The 21,279-nt window shown below is 37.8% G+C and overlaps 1 protein-coding gene across 2 annotated transcripts in view; it reads right to left on the reverse strand.

Moving 5' to 3' along the window:
• RABGAP1 (RAB GTPase activating protein 1) overlaps positions 1-21,279 on the reverse strand; it is a 139,996-nt gene that overhangs the window by 104,700 nt on the left and 14,017 nt on the right. Inside the window, exons 3-5 of one of the 2 annotated variants that reach the window (XM_019658788.1) lie at positions 6,940-6,963; positions 2,996-3,230; positions 1,893-2,097 (exon numbers count right to left, since the gene is read on the reverse strand). In XM_019658788.1, the coding sequence (XP_019514333.1) occupies positions 1,893-2,097; positions 2,996-3,230; positions 6,940-6,963 (464 nt within the window). The remainder of the gene's footprint in view (positions 1-1,892; positions 2,098-2,995; positions 3,231-6,939; positions 6,964-21,279) is intronic. The other variant, XM_019658789.1, reaches the window with a different exon arrangement.

The raw sequence follows: 21,279 nt of genomic DNA on the forward strand, positions 1-21,279 counted from the left end.
GCCTCGCCCGGGAAGAGTGCAATGATGGTGCCAACTTGGGCCAGTGAAGCAACGTCCTCCACAACTAGACTGAAGAACAAAACAACAGCAACTTGGCTGTTCGCCTTCCCCCAATTCCCCAGCAGTGTTCCCATCTCCCCAATTCCCCAATAAAAATCTTAAAAAAAAAAAAAAAAGGACTAAAAAGAAATTGTGCAATTTCTTTTTTGCCACTGTACAACATGGACTGTGCGGGAGCACAGATGGGGAAAGCGCAGGAGGCCCTGTGCATAACAGAAACACCTAACCCAGGTTCAAAGGCACTTTGATAAAAACTCTGAAAACATGGGGCAAGAGACAATAATTTTCTCACGTCTTTATAGAATTAAAATACATTAGAACAAAGTATAAATTGAGTTGGGGGAAAGACAACTGACTAAGAAGCATACAGAAATGATTGCTAAACAAATTTTATTAAAAGTTTCACATTAATAAATACAATTAGAATTAGGACTTATGAATCTTTGCAAAATAGTTCTTTAAATGCTCAAAGAGAAGTAGTACATATGCAGATGACTGGAATATTAAATAATTAAGTTACTACTATCCACATACAGCTACAACCCTACCATGGAAATCCGAAACCCTCCCGAGGGTAGAGAAATATGCGTTCTCATACATCGTTAATAAAAGTACAAACTGGACCAATGTTTCTAAACAGCTATTTGGTGATGTACCACAAGCGACAAACATGAGCAAACCTTTGACCCAATAAGTCTACTTCTAGGGATTTATAAGTCTATTTCTAAAGAAATTAAATTTTTTTTTTAATTTAGCTCAAAAATACCTACGAGTATTTATAAGAAAAGTATAGTTAAAGCACTTATGTGCCCATATAATAAAAGCTCTATATTAGCTATTATTAGTACTTTTCTCATAAAAAAACTAAAATGTCTAACGAGATTGGTTATTTCTGAATAACCCATCATGTGCCACCATAAATTAAAATGATTAATCATATTTATTGATAGGGAAAGAGATTCACAATATAAAACTATGTGAAGAAGGCATGTTACAACATGGTATGTGTAATTCCACTGTTATTAAAAATGTTGATTATAAGAGTTGTATAGTTATACCTGCACATATATGTAGGTAATACACACATACACAAACACATACAAATACACAAAGAGGATCTTAATAAACCACGATGTTAACTGTATTTATCAATGAAAGAGTAAAATTAAGATTTTTTTCCTGAATTTTTACTTGTTTATGTTGTTTTTTCTGAAAAAAGCATGTACTTTTTGAAATAAGGAAAAAAAAGTTATTTTATTTTAGCTGTCTTCATCTGATCATTTAGAATTCTGTATTTAGCTAGTTAATACAGACATCTGACTGGCTATCTTTAATTATTATTGTTCTACTTATTATAAATAACAGCCATTTCTAGAGACTTTTTCTGGGCCTCAGTTTCCTCATCTTAAAAACTATGGGACTGTACTAGAATAGTTAATATTTACCAACAAGTTTTTGTAATTTCAAAATCAGCATGAAACTCCATATTGAACTAATGTGTCAAGCTAGTATTTGTACTGGGGGAATACGGAAAATATAAATTGTTAGGCAGACTCTCAGGTCAATGTATTTCCATTATCCCCACCCAAACATTTAAATTTCTAATGTGCTACACACAGTTGAGGTAGGGAAGAGTATAGAAAACTGTTCAAATAAGTAACTACTTTTCACAAGGGTCACAATCCTTGGAAGATATTACGACATAAGTACCAAAAGAGTTAAACATTACATGAATAAAATAATTATCTATTTTGTTCACTATTGCTTCTTTCTAAAACCATACATCAGAAATCTGATCAAATATTACAAGTATTTCAAGAAGCTGGTTTTACCTGACAGTTCCTTCGGATACATTCGGCACTGACAGGGTGACATCAAGTGAAATCTGGCACTGGCCTCTTAAGATGGACATCATCCTTAAGGCTTCCACTTCACTCCTAGGAGCATTTACTGAGGCACAGCCTAAATAAGTTAGTTTGCTGAAAACTACACTGTCCTCATCGGCCACCGGTGTGAAAGGACTTGATCCTTCGGAATCTAAAAGAAATGACAAGGAGATGGTGATCTTAATTTTATTTAATATTTTGTTGACATGAAAACCAAGGAAAAATCTACAAGTTATATTTAGGTCCTAAAATTAAGCACTAATGAGATAATATGCCATGGCCCCAGAAGAAATGCCCATTAAAGCGAGAAATCTCACCAGAATTGTTACCAACACTAAAATTTTCAGGTATTGGCTCTAGTGTCAACCAAAATCTAAAAGGTAAACTGAGATTCACATTTGATTTACTTTTGTTTCATCCAATTTGTTTTGACGTTATAAAACACCTTTAGTATTTCACCATTCTGAATAATCCTATCTGTGTGTCTTCCTTCTGATCTGCTCTGTTGTGTTTCTCTCCTTCACCATCTTGGCCAGTTTATTATGCTCTCCCAATCCCCTTGCTCTCCCTTTCCCAATAACATCCACAGTTATAACACCCTCCTTTTCCCAACGAGCCTTTATAATTGCCCTTTTCCTCCTTCCCTGCTATGCCTTTCAGCTCTCCTTTTCACTTGGCAGCTATTCCCACAGAGCTACAATACAGGCCTGGAGCAAACATCTCTTCACCAAGCATTATTCTTCCTTTGTCCAACACTGGACTCAAATTCATTCTTTCCTGCAAAAATCTTTAAACATTCTGAAATAAGATATCCTCAATGTCATTTAACAACTGTTTCTCTTTCTCTGGTATAAATGACACATATTTAAATCAGAATGGTACGTATATTGACCCCTCTCATGTCCCCCTAAATCTAGATAGAAGCTTGGAGATTCTAGAGAACACAGATAATGGTTTTTGCTTGCTCTGAATCAAACCTAGTGCAGGGTACACACTCAAATATTAAAAACAATAACCTTCAGTTACGCAAGCAATGCAGCAATCCTAACCTCCTTGTCCAGGTTTCACTGGCAGACTCATCTCTGGCTTCTGGAGCCCTGCTAACGGCACTGGGTTAACGGTGGACGACGCTGATAGAGGATCAGGAAGGGGCCCATCTCCTTCGCCATCCAGTTGCGACCTGTCCACAAGCTCCTTGTCCCCTGGCTGCTCATCCACTGGAGGATCCATCAGCACATCTGCCAGCTCTTTTTGCAGCTGCTGCTCACTTCCATTCCCTATAATCTAAGGGTCACAAACACACACACTCAGCAAAGTGAGAATGAGAGGTCAGTACTTATTAAAGTGGGTCTGCATTCTAGAGAGAATCATCAACAGTTCTTTTGATACAAAGGTATCTTCTGAGTGTTTTAAAAAATAGAATCAAAATCTGCAATAAATAGGAGCTGCAGCTGCTCTCTTAATTCATAGCTTTTCATGAAAAAATGTACAGTGAATTTAAGAATATACCCAAAAAATATTTGATAGTCTGTCAATATTATTAAAAGTTTTCTACAGTGTCCTAAACTAACAACAATTACAATATTTATAATTTTACTGTTTGGTGAGAAATAATGCTGTTAAGAGGAATATCTTTAATACGTTCTCTTATCTTTAAGAAAAATGTGTTTGCTTCCGGAAGTTATTAACAGAAGCAAACTTACCAGGTAATAAATTTTCACATGTATTTTGCTACTCCCGCTATAAGTCAGAGTCTTTTATTAATATTTCTGAGGAAGGCTTCTCTGATACAAACAGTTCCTTAAAGCTCTGAGCTACTTGAATAAAGTTGGGGAGATGCATGGATAAAATCTTCCTGAGGAACAAAGCATTCCATTTCAGTAATGCCAAGTATTTTTCTGGAGTCCTGATGGTTTATTACTAGTTGCTCAACAAAGAAGCAAACATGTGCAAAAATCAAGTGAAGACTGCCCACTGCTAAGGAAAACCAACGTGACAAAACCCAGTATTGTCATTAAATGCTTATTGAAGAAATACCAGAAAATTTAAAAGAATTAATTTAGGGAAAGTCATGATAGAAAAAGGGGGACTGATTTGGAAGCTTTCTGAAGACTAAAACCTGACTAAAAGTAAAGTGGGCGGGACTATGAGATTGCTGAAGAGAAGGAGGTCTTCCCAGTAGAGGCAGCACAAGCTGGAAAGCAAAATCCCAATAACAGAGATGCCTCTGGACTACCAAGGAACCAGTTCAAACATCTTTTATTACTCTATAAATGTCAAGTCCCTTTGACTGCAAATTATGATTGAGAAACAGTCTTCAGTCTTTTTTGCTGACATTTTTCCAAGGAAATTCTAACATGTCAGGCACTCTTGCCTTGGAAATAAGGGCCAGACAGATGTTCAGCCTCTTGGTTTCAATGACACGCCTGTTTCCGTGAATTTCATTTTATGTTTACAGTTACTGCTAACGGAACTACAAGTGGGTCAGTTAAGTAATTTTAATTCTTTCTTATGTCTGATCTTACACATCCGCAAATGCAATCAAATTTATTTTTACAGAAGTTCTGCTTTCAAAAGTTTTTAAAAGCACCTAAAAAACAAACTAGAGCTTAGTTCCAATTAACCTCTTCTTTCAGAACTGGAGATGAAATACTGTATCACCTGGAGTAAACAAAAAGATAGCCTAACTGAACCTACACTGTTTCCCAAGGGGAAGGAAAAATAAGGATAGTTACAGCTTCCTGAAAACGGATGGAGGAAATATTAGTAGACTCCATGTTTAAGCAATTAGTGAGTATAACTGGGAAGGTTATCATTAAAAGAGTAAACTAAATTGAAGAGAAGACAATTTTACATGCCATTAAGTACTGTTTTGTTCTTTGCTATAAAGGGTATACGATAAGTAAACTCAAGTTTTCTGTTGGATTGGCTGCCTACACTGTAATACAGTCACCAATCACAAAAATATACCTAACTCCAAAACAAAACATATTTATGTTGTCTTTTGTGTTTATACACGTTAATCTTGCAATCGTCCCTCGTTTATAAAGTCTATAAACATAAAAACTGCCTATTTCCTTAACGCTTCCTTTTTAAAGGCTAGGAAAAAGTAATGCATACACACAAAAATGTTGACTTTTTAAAAGCTGCTTAAAAATAGCAACCTAACGTATACCTTGAAGAATTAGGTCCAATACAGTACTCAACAATTATCATGTTAGATCATTTGTGAACCTTCAATCCAATTTCAAAATTACTATCTGTAATATTATAATACACATACTTATTAAATAAAAAAAAATTTTTTTTTTTTAAAGACAGTCAACCTTCCCAAGGCCTACCTGGGAAATGTTCAGCAGTGCCGTCAAGGTTTCAAACATTGACATACACCATAATCACCTGGGGAATTTGGTAAAACACAAACTGTTGGGCCCTAGCTGAATTCCAAATCAGTAAGTCTGGGGTGGGCCCCATAATTTGCATTTTTAAAAAGTTTCCAGGAGATGGTGATGCTGCCCGTCTAGGGAGCACATCCTAAGAGCCAACCTTAGGTTAATGACTACACAACACAATTACCAATATTACCAGGGACCACGTTAAAATTCAAACACGTGCTAACTAAATCAGGCTCAGAGGTAGAGCCTGAGCATATGCTGTTTTAAGAAATCCCACAGGTGATTTAGAAAATAGGTGGCAGGCCAAATGAAGCAGGAGGCTGTAGTTTGTTGATGCCAGGTATAGATAAACAGTTTAAACAAACCAGCAACTGCTTATCTCTAGACTCCTTGTTGTAACAGAAAAATACACCCACTATTATTAGAGTTTTCTGTTTTTTGCTGCCATCAGCAATCCTAAGATACCATAATTGTCTCAAAAATAAATGTAATTGTAGGTAAACTAATCAAGACACTGTGGCATTAGTGAAAGGGCAACATATAGATCAATGTAACAAAACAGAATCCAGAAATAGACCCACACATATTTAGCCAACTGGTTTCAACCTAGCTGGTAAAGGTAATTCAGTGGGGAAAGATAATAAAACAAATGGTGCTGAAACTATTAACTTGACATCCATACATATGCAAAAACAAGAATCTCAACCAATATTTCACATCATATACAAAAATTAACACAAAATGGATCACAAATCTAACTATACATCCTAAAAACTATAAAATTTACAGAAGAAAACAGGAGAAAATCTTTGTGATCTTGGGACACAAAGATTTCTTAGGACACAAAAAGAATGTATGAAAAGAAAAAAATTGGTGAAACGGACTTTATCAAAATTACAAACTTCTGCTCAAAAGACACTCTTAAGAGAATGAAAAGACAAGCCACAGAACTGGAGAAAATATCTGCAAATCATTTATCTGATGAAGGATTTATATCCAGAGTACTTGTATAGAGAACTCTCATAACTCAATAAGAAAACAAGCAACGCAGTTAAAACAAAATGGGCATTTCACCAAAAAAGATACACGAATGGCAACCAAACACACAAAAGAAACTCCTTTCATTAGTTATTATGGAAACTGAAACCACAATAGTATGCCTCTATAGATCTATAAGAATGGCTAAAATTAAAAACACAACAATCCTGATAATACCACGGGCTGGCAGGGACTGGAGCAACTGAAAAACTGATATATTGTTGGTGGGAATGCAAAATGGTACAGTCACTTCAGCAGTTTTTTGTAGATTTTATGAAGTTAAATATACATTTACCATGACTCACTCCAAGGTATTTATACCCAAGAAAAATAAAAACATGTCTACACAAAGACCTGTTTGCAAATGTTTATTACAGTATTATTCATAATCGCCAAAAACTGAATACAAAGTAATAAACAAACTGCCATATATTTATACAATGAAATACAACTCAGCAACAAAAAGGAATGAATTACTAACACACACAATAACAAGGATGAATCTCAAAAGCACTATTCTAAGTACAAGAAGCCAGACAGAAAGAAGGCTACATACGTACTATGAATTCCATTTGCATGGCATTCTGCAAAAGACAAAAGTATAGGGACAGAAATCAGACTACTGGTTGCCAGGTGCTGGGAAGGTAGGAAGAAGATTGACAAAAAAGAGGCACAAAGGGACTTGCTGGAGTGATGAGAATATTCTCTATGTTGTTTGTGGTGGTGGTAGTTACGTAAGAGTTTACAATCATTAAAGCTCATAAAGCTAACTACACTCCTAAAAGGGTTGCATTTTACTGTGTGTAAATTTTACCTCCATAAACTTGACTTAAAACAGAAAGTGTATATTGATAATGCAGGAAGCTATTCATATGCGGGGGCAGGGGTTATATGGGAATATGTACCTTCCTCAGTCTTGCATGATTCTAAAACTGCTCTACAAAATACTCATAAAATCTCTAAAAAAACAACAGGGTTTCTACAAAAGATGCAATTCAAGAACACAACTATTCCTTTTCTTTATCTGCCCCTGAAGAGGTGTTCCTCCAGGATTCTGTTTTTGGCAATAACCTCATTTTATAGACTCTCCTATGGCATCTCACCTACTGCCAATGATACACAAATAATCATTAATCTGTATCTACAACCCCTTCCTTAACTGCTTACTGGACAGACACCTTCAGCTAGATACTCCAAACTTATTGTGTCCAAACTTAACTCACTGTCTGACTGTCCTCCCGTATCCTTTTTAAAATCATGAATTGCACTACTATCTACTCGGTGGCCAAATGCAGGATCATGAACATCCTTCACTCTTGTCATTCCCACACTATTCACAATCCTGATCCGTGCTCAACTGCATTTTCCCTTTTCTGTCTGTGTAGCTAAACCATAGGACAGCCTCTTCATTTTACATATGCCTGTTGCGAAGTAGTAATTTCCATGCCTTCTTTCTCTCCACTGTGATCCACTGCAATTCAAGTTATAACTGCAAATTCTAGTTCTCTGATCAAGCGCCACCTTTTTTTAACCCTTCGTTTCCTCAATGCCTATATGATAAAGCCCAAATTCATAACTAATTCTATGAGATTTTCACAACTCTGCCCAATCTACCTTCCCTTCTCTTATCAGTAACATCAAACTACTCAACTTTCCCAGGACACATCATAAACTTTCAAGATCTAGACTTTGCACAGACTCTTCTCTTTCCTGAAAAGTTCTCCCCCTTCTCTTCTCCTTTAAGACCAAGCTTAAATTCTGTTACCTCCTCTGGGAGATCTTAATCCTGCTATCCAGGATTTAATCACTCCCTCCTCAGGGAATGCTACCACAATGTTAGCATACATACTTATTCCAGCATTGCTGCCTGTTTTAGGGAATATTTGTTTAGTGGGTCCCTTGAACCAGACTAGGCATTATTAGACAGCAGAGCCTGTTTCTTAAATTATCTTTATATTCCCAAAGCTTCAGGTAGAGACTGGTGCAGAGTACATCTAAAATATACATTTACTGAACCGAATTTTATAAATGCAAAGAAGAGAAGTCAAAGTAGTACTATTTTATCCAAATTGGATATTGGATATTCTACAGAATTTGGTTTAGTTACAGAAAATGAAATCTGAATGATTTATTTTAGCTTAACAAAGTTAACAAACTACTCTAAAAACAACAAATACCATCATTTCCTATTATTCTGAGAGTGTCATTAAGGTTTAACGTTTACAACAAAAAATATAGGACACCAAATAGCATGCTGCAATTCATGAACAATAAACTTTACTTTGAAGTCCAACAAAAGACTCCTAACTTAATTTTGCACAAATATAAAAATAAAAAAAGCAAAGCAAATATGTACGCATAATACAAATAAGGGTCATATTTCGATCTGTGTTCATCTTCATGCAATGTACATTAAAAAGTGGGGACAGTTCTTTAAGAAATAATCTTGAACTGAGAGAAAAAAATCAGTGTAAAGTACCCACTTTAGCAGTTGCTGTAAACACAGACATAAGTGTTTACAAGACAGAGACTTCATGGTAAGTGATTTATTCATAATTCTGCTTACAAAGCAAGGTGATAGTAAAACAACTGGGGATGAGAGCTGGCTTGTGGCCCAACTCCAGGGGGTACCATTCCATCATGGACCATGGTGAACGGCATCCTCCTGGGGTTGTACAGAGTGCAACCTATGCATCTGTCTTTAGCAGCCCTAGTGGGCAACACAGGGAAACAGGCCTGAGTTTGGGAAATGGCTTGGACACTAACTCTGCTGGTTGTCGGCAAATTAACCTCTGGGAGCACCAAATGTCTTATCTCACAGGATTGTCGTGAGTGTTCAATGATATCATAATATGATTACTGGACACTTATTATTTATATTTCAGACACTGTGATTTTTTAAAGGGATTGTCTCATTTCTGACAACACAGTACCTGTTAATTAGTAAGCATCCAGTAAGCATCCAATTGGTATGTCCCTACCCCATTTTCAGCTATTTCTTAATAAACTCTGATCTATCTACTGGAGGTGAGGTTCAAAAAAGCAAACAATAACTTTTTAAACAAATAGTTCTTGCACTATTTGTTTAAAATAGTCCAGAGAAAACTAAGAACACACCTACTATTCACATACAAAAGCAGCATTACTGGAATAACATCTGTCCTTTCTAAATATATCAAATAAAGGTAATAACTTATACGGTAGAATTGGCTACAAGTCTGTTTCCTTGAGAGCAAAACTGCATTTATGGAACCAGAGGACAAAATGTTCCAAAGGCAACATCCAGAGTCATTTCCTGGTCTTAATTTTCTGCTTCTAACTTTATAGCCCTTGTTTCCCTTCGCTGCAACAATACCAACCAGGCCCCACTTGATTTACCAGTTAAACAAAGCTACGTTAGGCAGTTTGGGACCCTTTTCCAGTGGAGATTTTATGTTTTTAAGAAAGGAAATGACACTGTGTGTTTGAGAAATCCATAGATGATAAAAATATTAAGGACAAATTCCTCATAATCTACAGTCCTCACTACTTGTGTCACATCGCAGAGAATATATAAGTGAAAATGGTTCAGACTGAGTAATTTTGCATTTTGAAACAAGTATATAAATCTCAGTTTTACCAGAAAGCAAGTCCCAAAAGAACAAGAAGTCCAATTTGGATACTGGAAAGTGTAGTTACTAATCTTAAATCTACTTACATATTCCTTATTCCTGGGATCTTTAATAAGTCCTTAAATCCCTTTGTGTCTCATCAATAAACTGCAGTTGTTCCGATTATCCACCTCTTTATCTTACAGTATGAAGGAAGGACCAGAGAAAACACCTAAAATTACCATTAGGAATTATTAACATTGATTTAAAATAAAAAAGGGGGGCCAGCTGAGTGGCTCGGTTGGTTAAGAGTTGGCTTAAGAGCGCGAGCTCTGAGCAACAGGGCCGCTGGTTCGATTCCTACATGAGCCAGTGACACTGTGCCTGAGCTGAGCTGTCGCTGGGCTGTCAACAGGTGGCAGGATGGCTGAACTGGTGTAACAACAAAATTGCCTGTTTGATGGGGGGCTATGCCCACCTGCAACTAAGACTAAACTCCGCATCTTGAGCTGAGCTGCCACCCGGATGGCTCAGTGGATAGAGCGTGCGCTCTTAACAACAAGGCTGCTGGTTCGACTCCCGCATGGGATGGTGGCTATGCCCACCTGCAACTAAGATTGAACACAGCACCTTGAGCTTAGAGGCCACGAGCTGCTGACGGGAAGCCAGATGGCAAATCGTGCCTAAGTGAGATGGAGCAACTTTTGTATCTGCCATTTTAATAAAACTTTCTTCCAACTAATTAATGTAAGGTGGATTTTTCAAGAAGAAACTATAAAGATTAAAAAGTTTTTAAAATTCTCTAAGTGAACTTTCCGTCTAGGAAGTAATACTTCATAACGTACCCTAACCAACATTTACAGTGTCTTTAGCTAAGAGCTAAAGGTGTAAGATTCCTACACCAGAGGACTCAGGAAGCAAAAAACACATGTTCTGAATTTTACAGCTGCTCCATCACAAGGTACAGTCTATTTCCCTAAACCCGCGAATCTGGAGTAGCCTAGTGACTTGCTTTGACCAAAAGAAGATAGGAGAAGTGACACCATGTCTAAATGTTAGCCTTAAAAAACGCCTTATGGCCTCCACACCTGCCCTAAGGCCACTATGCTGTGAAGAGGCCTAAGATTAAAGCCCACACACAGAGACCCAGCCATCCCAGTCAAGCCCTGTCCCCAGCCAATATACTAGCTGAAATGTACCAGTTGAATAAAGCTCTATGAGGTCAATCAGGAGAAGCAAAATTGCCCAAACCACAAAATCATGAGAAACAATAATACATTGCTGTTTTAAGCCACTGAGTCCTGAGTTAGTTACAAAGCAAAGACTAGGAGAAACGACTGTAACAAGGTTTTTTTAACAACTGTCATCTACCCTAAGTTATAAGCCTCATGAGAGCAGAAACCATGTCCAATTCATCTCTATTCTCATTCAGCCTGTTAAGAGCTTCTCTTTGGCAGCGATGTTCTGCAGTTTCACTGTCACCCTGTTTGGGACTCACTCTGTTTTTCGAAGCTGAGGCTTTAATCACTTCTGGAAAATATTCAGCTATTATCTCAAGTATTTTCTTCTCCCCCATCTGTTAAGGAATAATACTTAGGTATATGCTGGTCTCTCTCATCCAAGTCTCCATGTCTCCTAATACTCTTTCTTATTTTATCATCTTTCAATGCTATTTATCTTCTGGGTAATTTCCTAAGATTCATTTTGCAGCAATTTGGTTCTCTCGTCAACAATGTCTATTCTGCTGTTTAACATATCTGCTGCACCTTTAATTTCACTGGCTCTAATTTTCACTTGTAGAAGCTCTACTTTTAGTTTGCTTGATCTTTTAAATTTTTTGATGATTTTGTTCTTTTCTAATGTTTGGAAATTTTTATTTAAATATTTAATCATTTGAATCATATGTATCTTAAGGTTACAGCTCATAATTCAAATGCTTGAATGTTAGTGAGAACTGATCCTGCTGGGGTTCGCTGACTTTTGCTTATGATGAATTGTCCTCTGTATATGTTTGTAAATTGTGGATTGTGTGCTATCAGAGTTATCTGTGGGAATACCATGTAGTCTGGGTGGCAAGTACGTCCCACCAGAGTAGTTTTGCAATTGATTCTATCAGGTGCCCCCAGGAGTATTACAAACCCAGGAACATTCAAGCTGTGTAAATTCAAACCCCAAATATACACGAAGGCAAGCCTGTGTGTGTGAATTCTCAACAAGACTCTCCTCCAAACCAGTGTTCAAGATAGATAAGCTTCTTTATTCCTGTGAGTGTAGGCAGACTGCTTTTCAAGTCTATCTTTTCAGTTAGGATGTAGCCTGAGGGTGCTTTATAAGGAAATCTCAGTTCCAACAACTCTCTCTGTGAAACCCAAGGCCTCATCTCTTACTCAACTTAGCTATCAAAACCAGAGTCCGCTGGTTATAACGAACAGTCAATTCCCCCAGTGCAGACCCAATGTCAGCTCTATGTATTGTTCTGGATTTCTGTTCCTTCTTTGTTTTTGTTCCTTAGGGATTTTCTTCCCTTTCTTATGAATACAGCTGTACAATTAAAAGGGCGTGTGTTATATTTCACCCAGCTTTCCTAAGTATTTTGTACTGGGACATTTTTAGATTTTCTAGGTCATCATATTTCCAAAAATGGGCCTTCTTATCTGCAGTGCCTAAAACAGCACTTGATAGATTACCAGTTGTCAACTGAAAATTCAACAAACCACTCAATTAGGACTTTTGGGGTGGAAGAGTGACAGACTTTCAAATGTTATTTTCTAAATCCAATGCAATTTTAAATTCTACTAGTGGCTGAGAAAACAGTTTCAAAAAGAGTGAGCATAACTGAGCATCAAATTTGCAATAATCCTATTATACTTTCTTCTGATAATAGATCTCAAAGATTTAACTACCAATAATTTTATTACTACTTCACTTACCAGTTCATAACACAATAAACCGATAATACTATATAGGCATGCTCAAATTACATGGAAATACACAGAGAAAACATTTTAAATTTGGAAAACATGTTGCTCAATTTCCAGGTCTACAGAAGTATCTCTGATAAATAAGATGGATGAGAGATCAAGAAAAAAGTTCTCTGGAGGAGTCCTGAGGTACTTCCCATTTACCATAAATGGTTCATCAAATTAGAAACAGGAATAAGTCAAACAGTACTTCAAAAATCAACAAGAAAACTTTCAAATGGAAGAAGTTCAAAAGGAGAGAAGATTGATCCATTTGTACCTGTACTCATCTATGCTGTATTCCTTCCTGTTCCAGAAACTGTTCCTAGACTAACCAGGAAACCCTTCTCCCTAATCAAGGATTTTGCTCTTTTGTACCAGCAATGTCCCCCTCTTTACTGAATAATTATCACTACATAAATAAAATCTCTCATTGGAATCCATATCACCTTACAGATACCACTCCATTTTCTGCAATTTTTTTTTTCTTTAAAAATTTTATTGGGAAATTGAGGGAGGGGAATAGCGTTGGGGAATCGGGGAAGAGGAACAGATAAGTTGCTGTCCTTTGTTCTTCAGACTAGTTGTGGAGGATGTCGATTCACTGGGCCATGTTGGTATGTGATCATTGCGCTCTTACGGCTGAGGCAGATTGGTCACCAGCCATTGGCCAGCAGTTCACGGCGGCTCAAGGCAGCTCATGCTGGCTGCCAGCTGCGCACGCTGGCTGCTGGACACTCACGGTAGCTTACGGCAGCCCACTGCAGCCCCACTACAGCCTACACCGTCGCCAACGACTCACGGCAGCCCAGCTCCAAGTCGAGCTGTTGTTCACCATCTTAGTTGTAGAGAGTTCAGCGTCACTGGCCCATGTGGGATCCGACCGGTGGCCCTGCTGCTCAGAGCTCACGCTCCCAAGCCAACTCTTAACCAACGAGCCACTCGGCTGGCCCCCGCCCTCTTTTTTTTTTTTAAGCAGAAATCCTTAAAAACAGTGGTCTATACTTATTGCAACTTCTTCCTCCCTATTTACTACCCAACCCACACTGACCTTGCTAACACTCTCATTTCTCTCTTTTAAAACAACAAACAAAACCAATCTTCTTAAGGACCACTAAGGCTTCTATCTTACCATTTTTCAGTCACTATCCAAAGAAACCTCTCAGCAGAATGTAACGCTCCTGGTTACTCCCACTTCCTTCATTTCTCTTCCAAGGCATTCCAATCACCAAGTTTTCTTTATACCAGTAGTTAGTCCTTTTCAGTCTTCTCTGCTGGTTTTCCTTCATCTCAATCTCTAAATATTGAAGTACCCCAAGAATCAACTCATATCATTCATCTCTTCAGTATCTACACTCACTCTATGGTGATCTCATCTAATCTCATAGCTCTGAATACAATTTATATACCATTGGTGCCAGCCACAATCTCTCCTAAGCATCAATCTCATACAGCCAACTAACTATGTGACATCTAGAAATGGACATCTAGTAGTTATCTTAAATTTAATATTGGATTGTTGGAAAAGTCATGACATATTTTTTCTATGTTTTTGTTGCAAAAATGCGTCATGACTTTTCCAACAACCCAATGTATCCTAAACTATACTTCTGGATTACCTATCTCCTGTCCCAATCTTGGTCTTCCTATCTCTTTCCCATCTCAGTAAATGGCACTATACCATATACCTAACAGCTCAGGCCCAAATCTAGGAATCAGTTTACTTCTCTCTTTGTCTCAAATTCCACATCTAATTTTCCCATATTAATACTAATCAGCTGTACCTTGAAAATACATCCTGAATCAGAGTTCATTCACCCTCTAGTCCAAGCCAACATTATCTCTCCATTTCATGACTAAAACAGCCACCTATCTTCTCTTCTTGCTACCAGTCCTGCCCCTTACTACCAATTCTCCATAGAGCTGCCAGATATAATTCATATTCAATTCGCCCATTTAAAGTGTACGTTCAATGGTTCTGAGTACATTCAAAGAAATGTACAACCATCACAAAAGTGAATTTTACAGTATTTTCATCAGCTCAAAAAGAAAAACCATACCAAAAAAAGAAAGAAAGAAATCACATACCCCTTTAGGTATTAACTCTCTATTCCCCCAATATGTCCAGCCCTGAGCAACCACTAATCTATCTTCTGTCTCTAAAGACTTGACTATTCTAGATATTTTACATTAATGGAGCCACATACAGTTGACCCTTGAACAATGTAGGGGATAGGGTCCCCAACCACCTACTCAGTCAAAAATCCATGTATGAGGTCTGACAATTAAGTTCACGAACTTGCCCCCGTTTGCTTACATTGGCAGCACTGTACAAATAGCTCAGTAAAGATTCATAACCTTGGTATATCAGTGTCTCACAGCTCTGTTTTTGTCAACGTGTGGGTGTCTTGCTGAATAGCGATCATTATTATTGTTGCGTGTTTTTGTGTGCCATTGTGAGAATGTCTGAGCTTGAATTAGAGCAATGAACAAACATTAAATTTCTTGTTAAACTCGGCAAGACTGGAAGTGAAATCAGGGACACATCAGTCCAAGCTTATGGGGATAATTCCATGAAGAAAACGGCAGTGTACAAATGGATTAAACATTTTTCTAAGGGGAGAGAATGCATCACTGATGAAGAGAGGTCAGAGTGGCCAGTGACAAGCAGAACTGACGAAAACATTGCAAAAATTTGTCAAACTGTTCATCAAAATTGTCAGCTGACCGTGAAAAGCATAACAGACCAAGTAAACATCGATAGAGAAACAGTTAGGAAAATCTTAACTGAAAATCTCAGCATGATAAAGGTGTGCGCAAACATGGTCCCAAAGGAGCTCTTGCTTCACGACAATGCACCAGCTCACACGGCACTGTCTGTGAGGGAGTTTTTAGCCAGTAGACAAATAACTGTATTGGAACACCCTCCTTACTCACCTGATCTGGCCCCCAATGACTTCTTTACCTGAAGATAAAGAAAATGTTGCAAGGAAGACATTTTGATGATATTCAGGTCATTAAGGGTAATATGATGACAGCTCTGATGGCCATTGCAGAAAAAAGGAGTTCCAAAATTGCTTTGAAGGGTGGGCTAGGCGCTGACGTTGCTATGTAGCTTCCCAAGGGGAGTACTTCCAAGGTGACCATAGTGGTATTCAGCAATGAGGTATGTAGCACTTTTTCTAGGATGAGTTTGCGAACTAAATTGTCAGACCACATATAACTTTGGACTCCCCAAAAATTTAACTATAGTCATCCTTCAGTATCTTCAGAACACTGGTTCCAGGAACCCCCGCGGATACCAAAATCCATGGATGCTCAAGTACCTTATATAAAATAATGTAAAACAACGCATACAGTCAGATTAGTGATCTCATCTAATCCCATAGCTTTGAATGCTATCTATATGCTGTTGATGCCAGCCACAATCTCTTCTAAGCATCAATCTCATAAACCCAACCATGGATCAAAAATACTGCTTGAACTATGGTTGGTTGAATCCGCAGATGCAAAACGTGAGGATATGGAGGGCCAACTGTGTATTTATTGAAAAAAATCCACAATAAGTGGACCCACACAGTTGAAACTTGTATTGTTCAAGTGTCAAGTATAATTTGTGGTCTTTTGTGACTTGTCATTTAACATAATGTCTTCAAGTTTCATCTATGTTGTAGCACATATCCATACTTTATTCCTTTTTTATGACCAAATAATATTCCATGTATACCACATTTTATTTATTCATTTAGTAGCTGATAAAACATTTAGATTGTTTACCTCTTTATATATCCTAAATACAATTACCTTATGATTTGCAAATATTTCATTCTGTGGGTTGTCTTTTTACTTTCTTCATTGTATCCTTTGAAGTAAAAAAGATTTTAATGTTGATGCAGTCCAATTTTATCTATTTTTCTCTTTATTACTTGCGATTTTGATGTGATATCTAAGAATCCACTACCAAATCTAAAGTAATGAAAATTTACCCGTTTTCTTTTAAGTTTTATGATTTTAGCTCTCATGTTGAAGTCTTTCATCCATTTTTGAGCTAATTTTTATATACGGTGTGAGGTAAGGGTACAACTTTACTCTTTTGAATGTGGCTATCCAGTTGTCCCGGTACAATTTGTTGGGGGAAAAAAAAACAAACCAAAACATTCCCAATTGAATGGTATTAGTATTCTTGTCTAAATCAGATGACTTCAGAAACAAGCTTCTACTTCTTAACTCTTAAGTGTATTCCAGCGATCAATATGCCTATTCTTATGTCAGTAGTATCTACAGGAGATACAATTAGTAGGCATGACTGTAATTAGTGTCCTTTCATTTCAGGTTGAAGAACTGCTTTAAGAATTTCCTTTAAGGTCTAATGATGACTAACTCTCTCAACTTTGACTTCCTAGTATCTATCGCCTTCATTTCTGAAGGACAACTTTGCCAAAGAAAGTATTCTTGGTTGGCAGGTTGTTTTTTTCCCTCTCAGAACATTGAGTATATCATCTCACTCTCCTCCGGCCTTCAAGGTTTGTGCCGCGATAAACTGCTAAAAAGCCTCATGAGGGTTCTTTCATAATGTGAGCTAATTTTTATCTCTTGCTGCTTTAAAAAAATCTGTTTGATTTTAGACAGTTTTATTATCATATATCTTGGAGAACATCATTTTGGGTTGAAATTTTGGGAGAACCTATAAGCTTCATGAACTTGGATAGCCAAATCTCTCTGCAAATTTGTGAAGTTCTCATTAATTATGTCTCTAAATAAGCTTTCTGTCCATTTCTCCCCCTTTTCTCCTTCTGGGATTCAAATAATGCACCAAGTATTTTAATGGTATGCCAGAGTTCATGTAGACTTTCTTCACTGTTTTTAAATGTTTTCTTTGTTCTTGGACTGATTTCAAATCGTCTGTCTTCTATTTCACAGTAGTTTCTTCTGCTTGCTCCAGTCTGTTATTGACACTCTCTACTGCATTTGCTTTACCTAAGGTGATGAATGCTCCAGCATGTGGTTTCTCTCAATCCCACAGAATCAGGCTGGCTTCCTGGGCGTGCTCACTAGCCACCTGCAAAGGCTCACACTCAGCATGCCCTCAAGGGCATGCACAGGGAGGCAGCCAGGTGGTGAGGGTGTGTTTGGGTGAGGTGCACGGAATTTGGAGGTACCCTTGGGCCAATTGCAGGGACCAGCAGGAAGGCATCCCCAGTGGCTCATGGGTGAGCTCCCTGATAGAGTCCCCAAAGCAATTAGTAAGATCCATGTCCCTTTGATACGTTCCATTCCCAGCCCTGGCTGCTGCTGTCTCAGTAAGACTGTCCGCCCCCAAGTCATGCATTTCACTACTCAGTAGTATCATAGATGAGATGAAAAAGAAATGGGCTTTTCAGTGAGTGTCTCACACAGTTGGGGAAGCCAGGTGCTCATTCACACACTCTCACTTTCCCCCAGGGGAGAAATCACAAGCTGAGTAAATCTCTCTTGGCACCAAGCTGTGCCACCTTGAAGGAGGAGTGACACAGGTAAAGTGAAAACTGTTCCTTTTATTGTTTTCAATGGTCCAATCTTGGATGTTTTTTGCTCCAATAGTATTCTGGACTCCCGGACTTCCACAAAGGTACTCTCATCTATAAATGATTGTCTAAATAGATATTCTTTGAGGGCAGAATGGTAGAAAATTCCTGTACCACCATTTTGATGACATCACCTCCTGTTAATTATTTCTTTTGCCAGATGAAATTTACTGTTGAGACTCTAGTGAATTTTTCATTTCAATTGTGCTTTTCTACTTCAGATTTTTAACAATTTCTATCTTGTTAATGATATTCTCTATTTGATTTGATACCGTCTTCATACTTTATTTAAGCATAATTTATTTCAGTTCTTTGAACATATTAATGGCTACTTTGAAGAATTTGCATATAAAACATGCCACTATCACAAGCAGTATCTGCTGCCTTTTTATGATGTATGTTCTTTGTATGTCTCACAACTTTTTTGTTGCAAACTAGATATTTTAGATAATATACTGTATCAATTCTCGGCATCGGTCTCCCCACTCTGGGGCTTGGTATTTTTTATGGTTGCCTGTTTGTTCAGTGACTAGCTGGCTTGTTTTAGTTAATTCCTTTCCCCTAATTCCCATGTTGCTAAGCCTCTGATGTTACTCCTCTGGGACCTCAGATTTGGATTTGCCCACAGTCATTCTGGGACGAGAGTAGTTCTGACAGGGTGTTCTGTCTTTCTCTGACCACACCTAGATGTTAGATTCCAGTAATTATGACTGATTGCTCTACAGTTTTCAAATGCACTCAGATATAAACTGCTCCACAGAATATATCAATCAAATTGAGGTTACTTTGAAGGGAAAGTTCCAGATGTCAATGTTTATTTTGTTGTTTGCTTGTTTTAATTTTTGTTTTGTTTTTTTTAATTGGGGAACAGCCATGGTCATTGGTTACACATTGCTTTCATGCTACAATGGCACAGTTGACTCTTGTAGGGAGAGCACAACTCACAGTGGCCCATGCGGCAACCTTGGTATTAGCATCACCATGCTCTAACCAACTGAGCTAACCGGTCACCCCTTGTTTTGTTCTAATCCTAGGCAGTCTTCTCCCAGCAGTTAAACCTGTAAGTCCAATCAATCTACCAATCTCCTCCCAATTACCTTCCACCGCCATCTCCACTGTTTTTGAGAGTACCTTTAAGCTTGAACTTCTCTGCACTCTGTCGTAAATAAAGTCAGTTCCTTTGGGAAGAGATTAGGAGCTGTTTTATGGCCCACTTCTCACTACAGGCAAAACCTCTGAGCCTTAGCTATAAAGCTGGAAGGATGGATAAAGTGACACCCCAGCTTTAGAAGCTGAGCACTTGGTGGGTATGGGACACGGGACAGAAGTCTCAGGTCTTCTCGGCTTGCCTCTCCTGGTGTGGAAGCACCGTCTTAAGCACAAGAGCCAGGGAAGACAATCAGGCTCCTGGCATGCTCAGCAGCACTGCACCCAAAGCAGAGCCTCTCCCCCAAGACTAAGGGCCAGCAAAAGGGAGTTGGAGGCAGGGTAAGGAATGCTGTTGTCTTGCTATTCCCTGTAAGCTAGTCCTCCAATTGGGAGCTGGGACACACAGGTAACCGCTGTCTTCCCGACTACACCCATCTGGGATGGAGTCACTATCTTGCTCAGCTGGGATAGAGGAGTCTTGGTTCAAATACCACAGATTCTTTACCAAATTTTAGTAAATTTCCTTGAATAAATGTTTCTTCATTTGCTGTATGTCCTTTAGAACATTTCCAGAGACTTTAGATTTTTTTTTTAATAGCTGTCACCAGCTTTGTTGGGAAGCAGGTCTACAGAGCTACTCACACTGCCATGCTGGGAGTCTCTCAGTCAGTGAGCTTTTTAATTGTAAACTAGATCATGTCCCCATTCAAAACTCTCCAAAAATTCCTTTCACATTTATAACCAAGTCCAAATTCCTATTTTTAAAGCTCTACAAAGTTCTACGTAATCCAGCCCCTACCTGTAATTGGATCTCATCCTTTTACCACTTTTTATTTACTTTATTCACTCTGTTCTAATCTCTGTCCTAACAAGGGTGATCCTCCTCAGGGTCTTTTTATTTTCTGTTCCCTATGGAAAGTTCTTTTCCCATAATTCTTTATGGCCTTCTTCTCCATTTCAATGAGGTCTCTGCTCACATGATATTTTAAGACATTCTCTAATAGTACCTGCCATTCACTCTTTATCCACATATCCCACTTTGATTTTCTTTACAGCACCTAAATTTACTTATATCCGTTTTCTTATGTGCTTTGAGTTTGTTTCCCCCAATTAGAATAAAAACTGTAGGAAGGCAGGGGGCTATGCCTGTCTTATTTACCACTGACTGTATCCCTAATATTTACAATAGTACTTGGCACACAGACAATACTCAGTAAAGACTTGTTGAATGAAAAGATGTAAGCAGGAATTGAAATATTTTTAAAGCTACTTACATTTTAAATGATGTTAACAAAAAAACTGTTTTTATTTATATCCATAAAGAGCAGAATAACAGAGTATGGGAAAAGAAGTAATAGTTATCTGTTTGGCTAAGAAAATATAAACAAATACAAGTGGCCAAAAGCCTGGAATTTAAATTTCCGTTTCAATAATCCTAAAACTCATTTTTATAAATAGCACTGCTGACCTGCCATTGCCCTAACGCTACAAACACCAAAAGAAACAATCACCTCTAATTCAATGGGAAAGTGAAAACAATCCTCAAGTGATGTTTCTACTATGACCATTAGTTTTGAGAGGGGTATTAGAAGTTTAGAAGCAATCAAATTCAAAATCCTTAATCAAATATACATTTG

This window comes from Hipposideros armiger, unplaced genomic scaffold, assembly GCF_001890085.2.
Source record: "Hipposideros armiger isolate ML-2016 unplaced genomic scaffold, ASM189008v1 scaffold_290, whole genome shotgun sequence".
Lineage (NCBI taxonomy): Eukaryota > Metazoa > Chordata > Mammalia > Chiroptera > Hipposideridae > Hipposideros > Hipposideros armiger.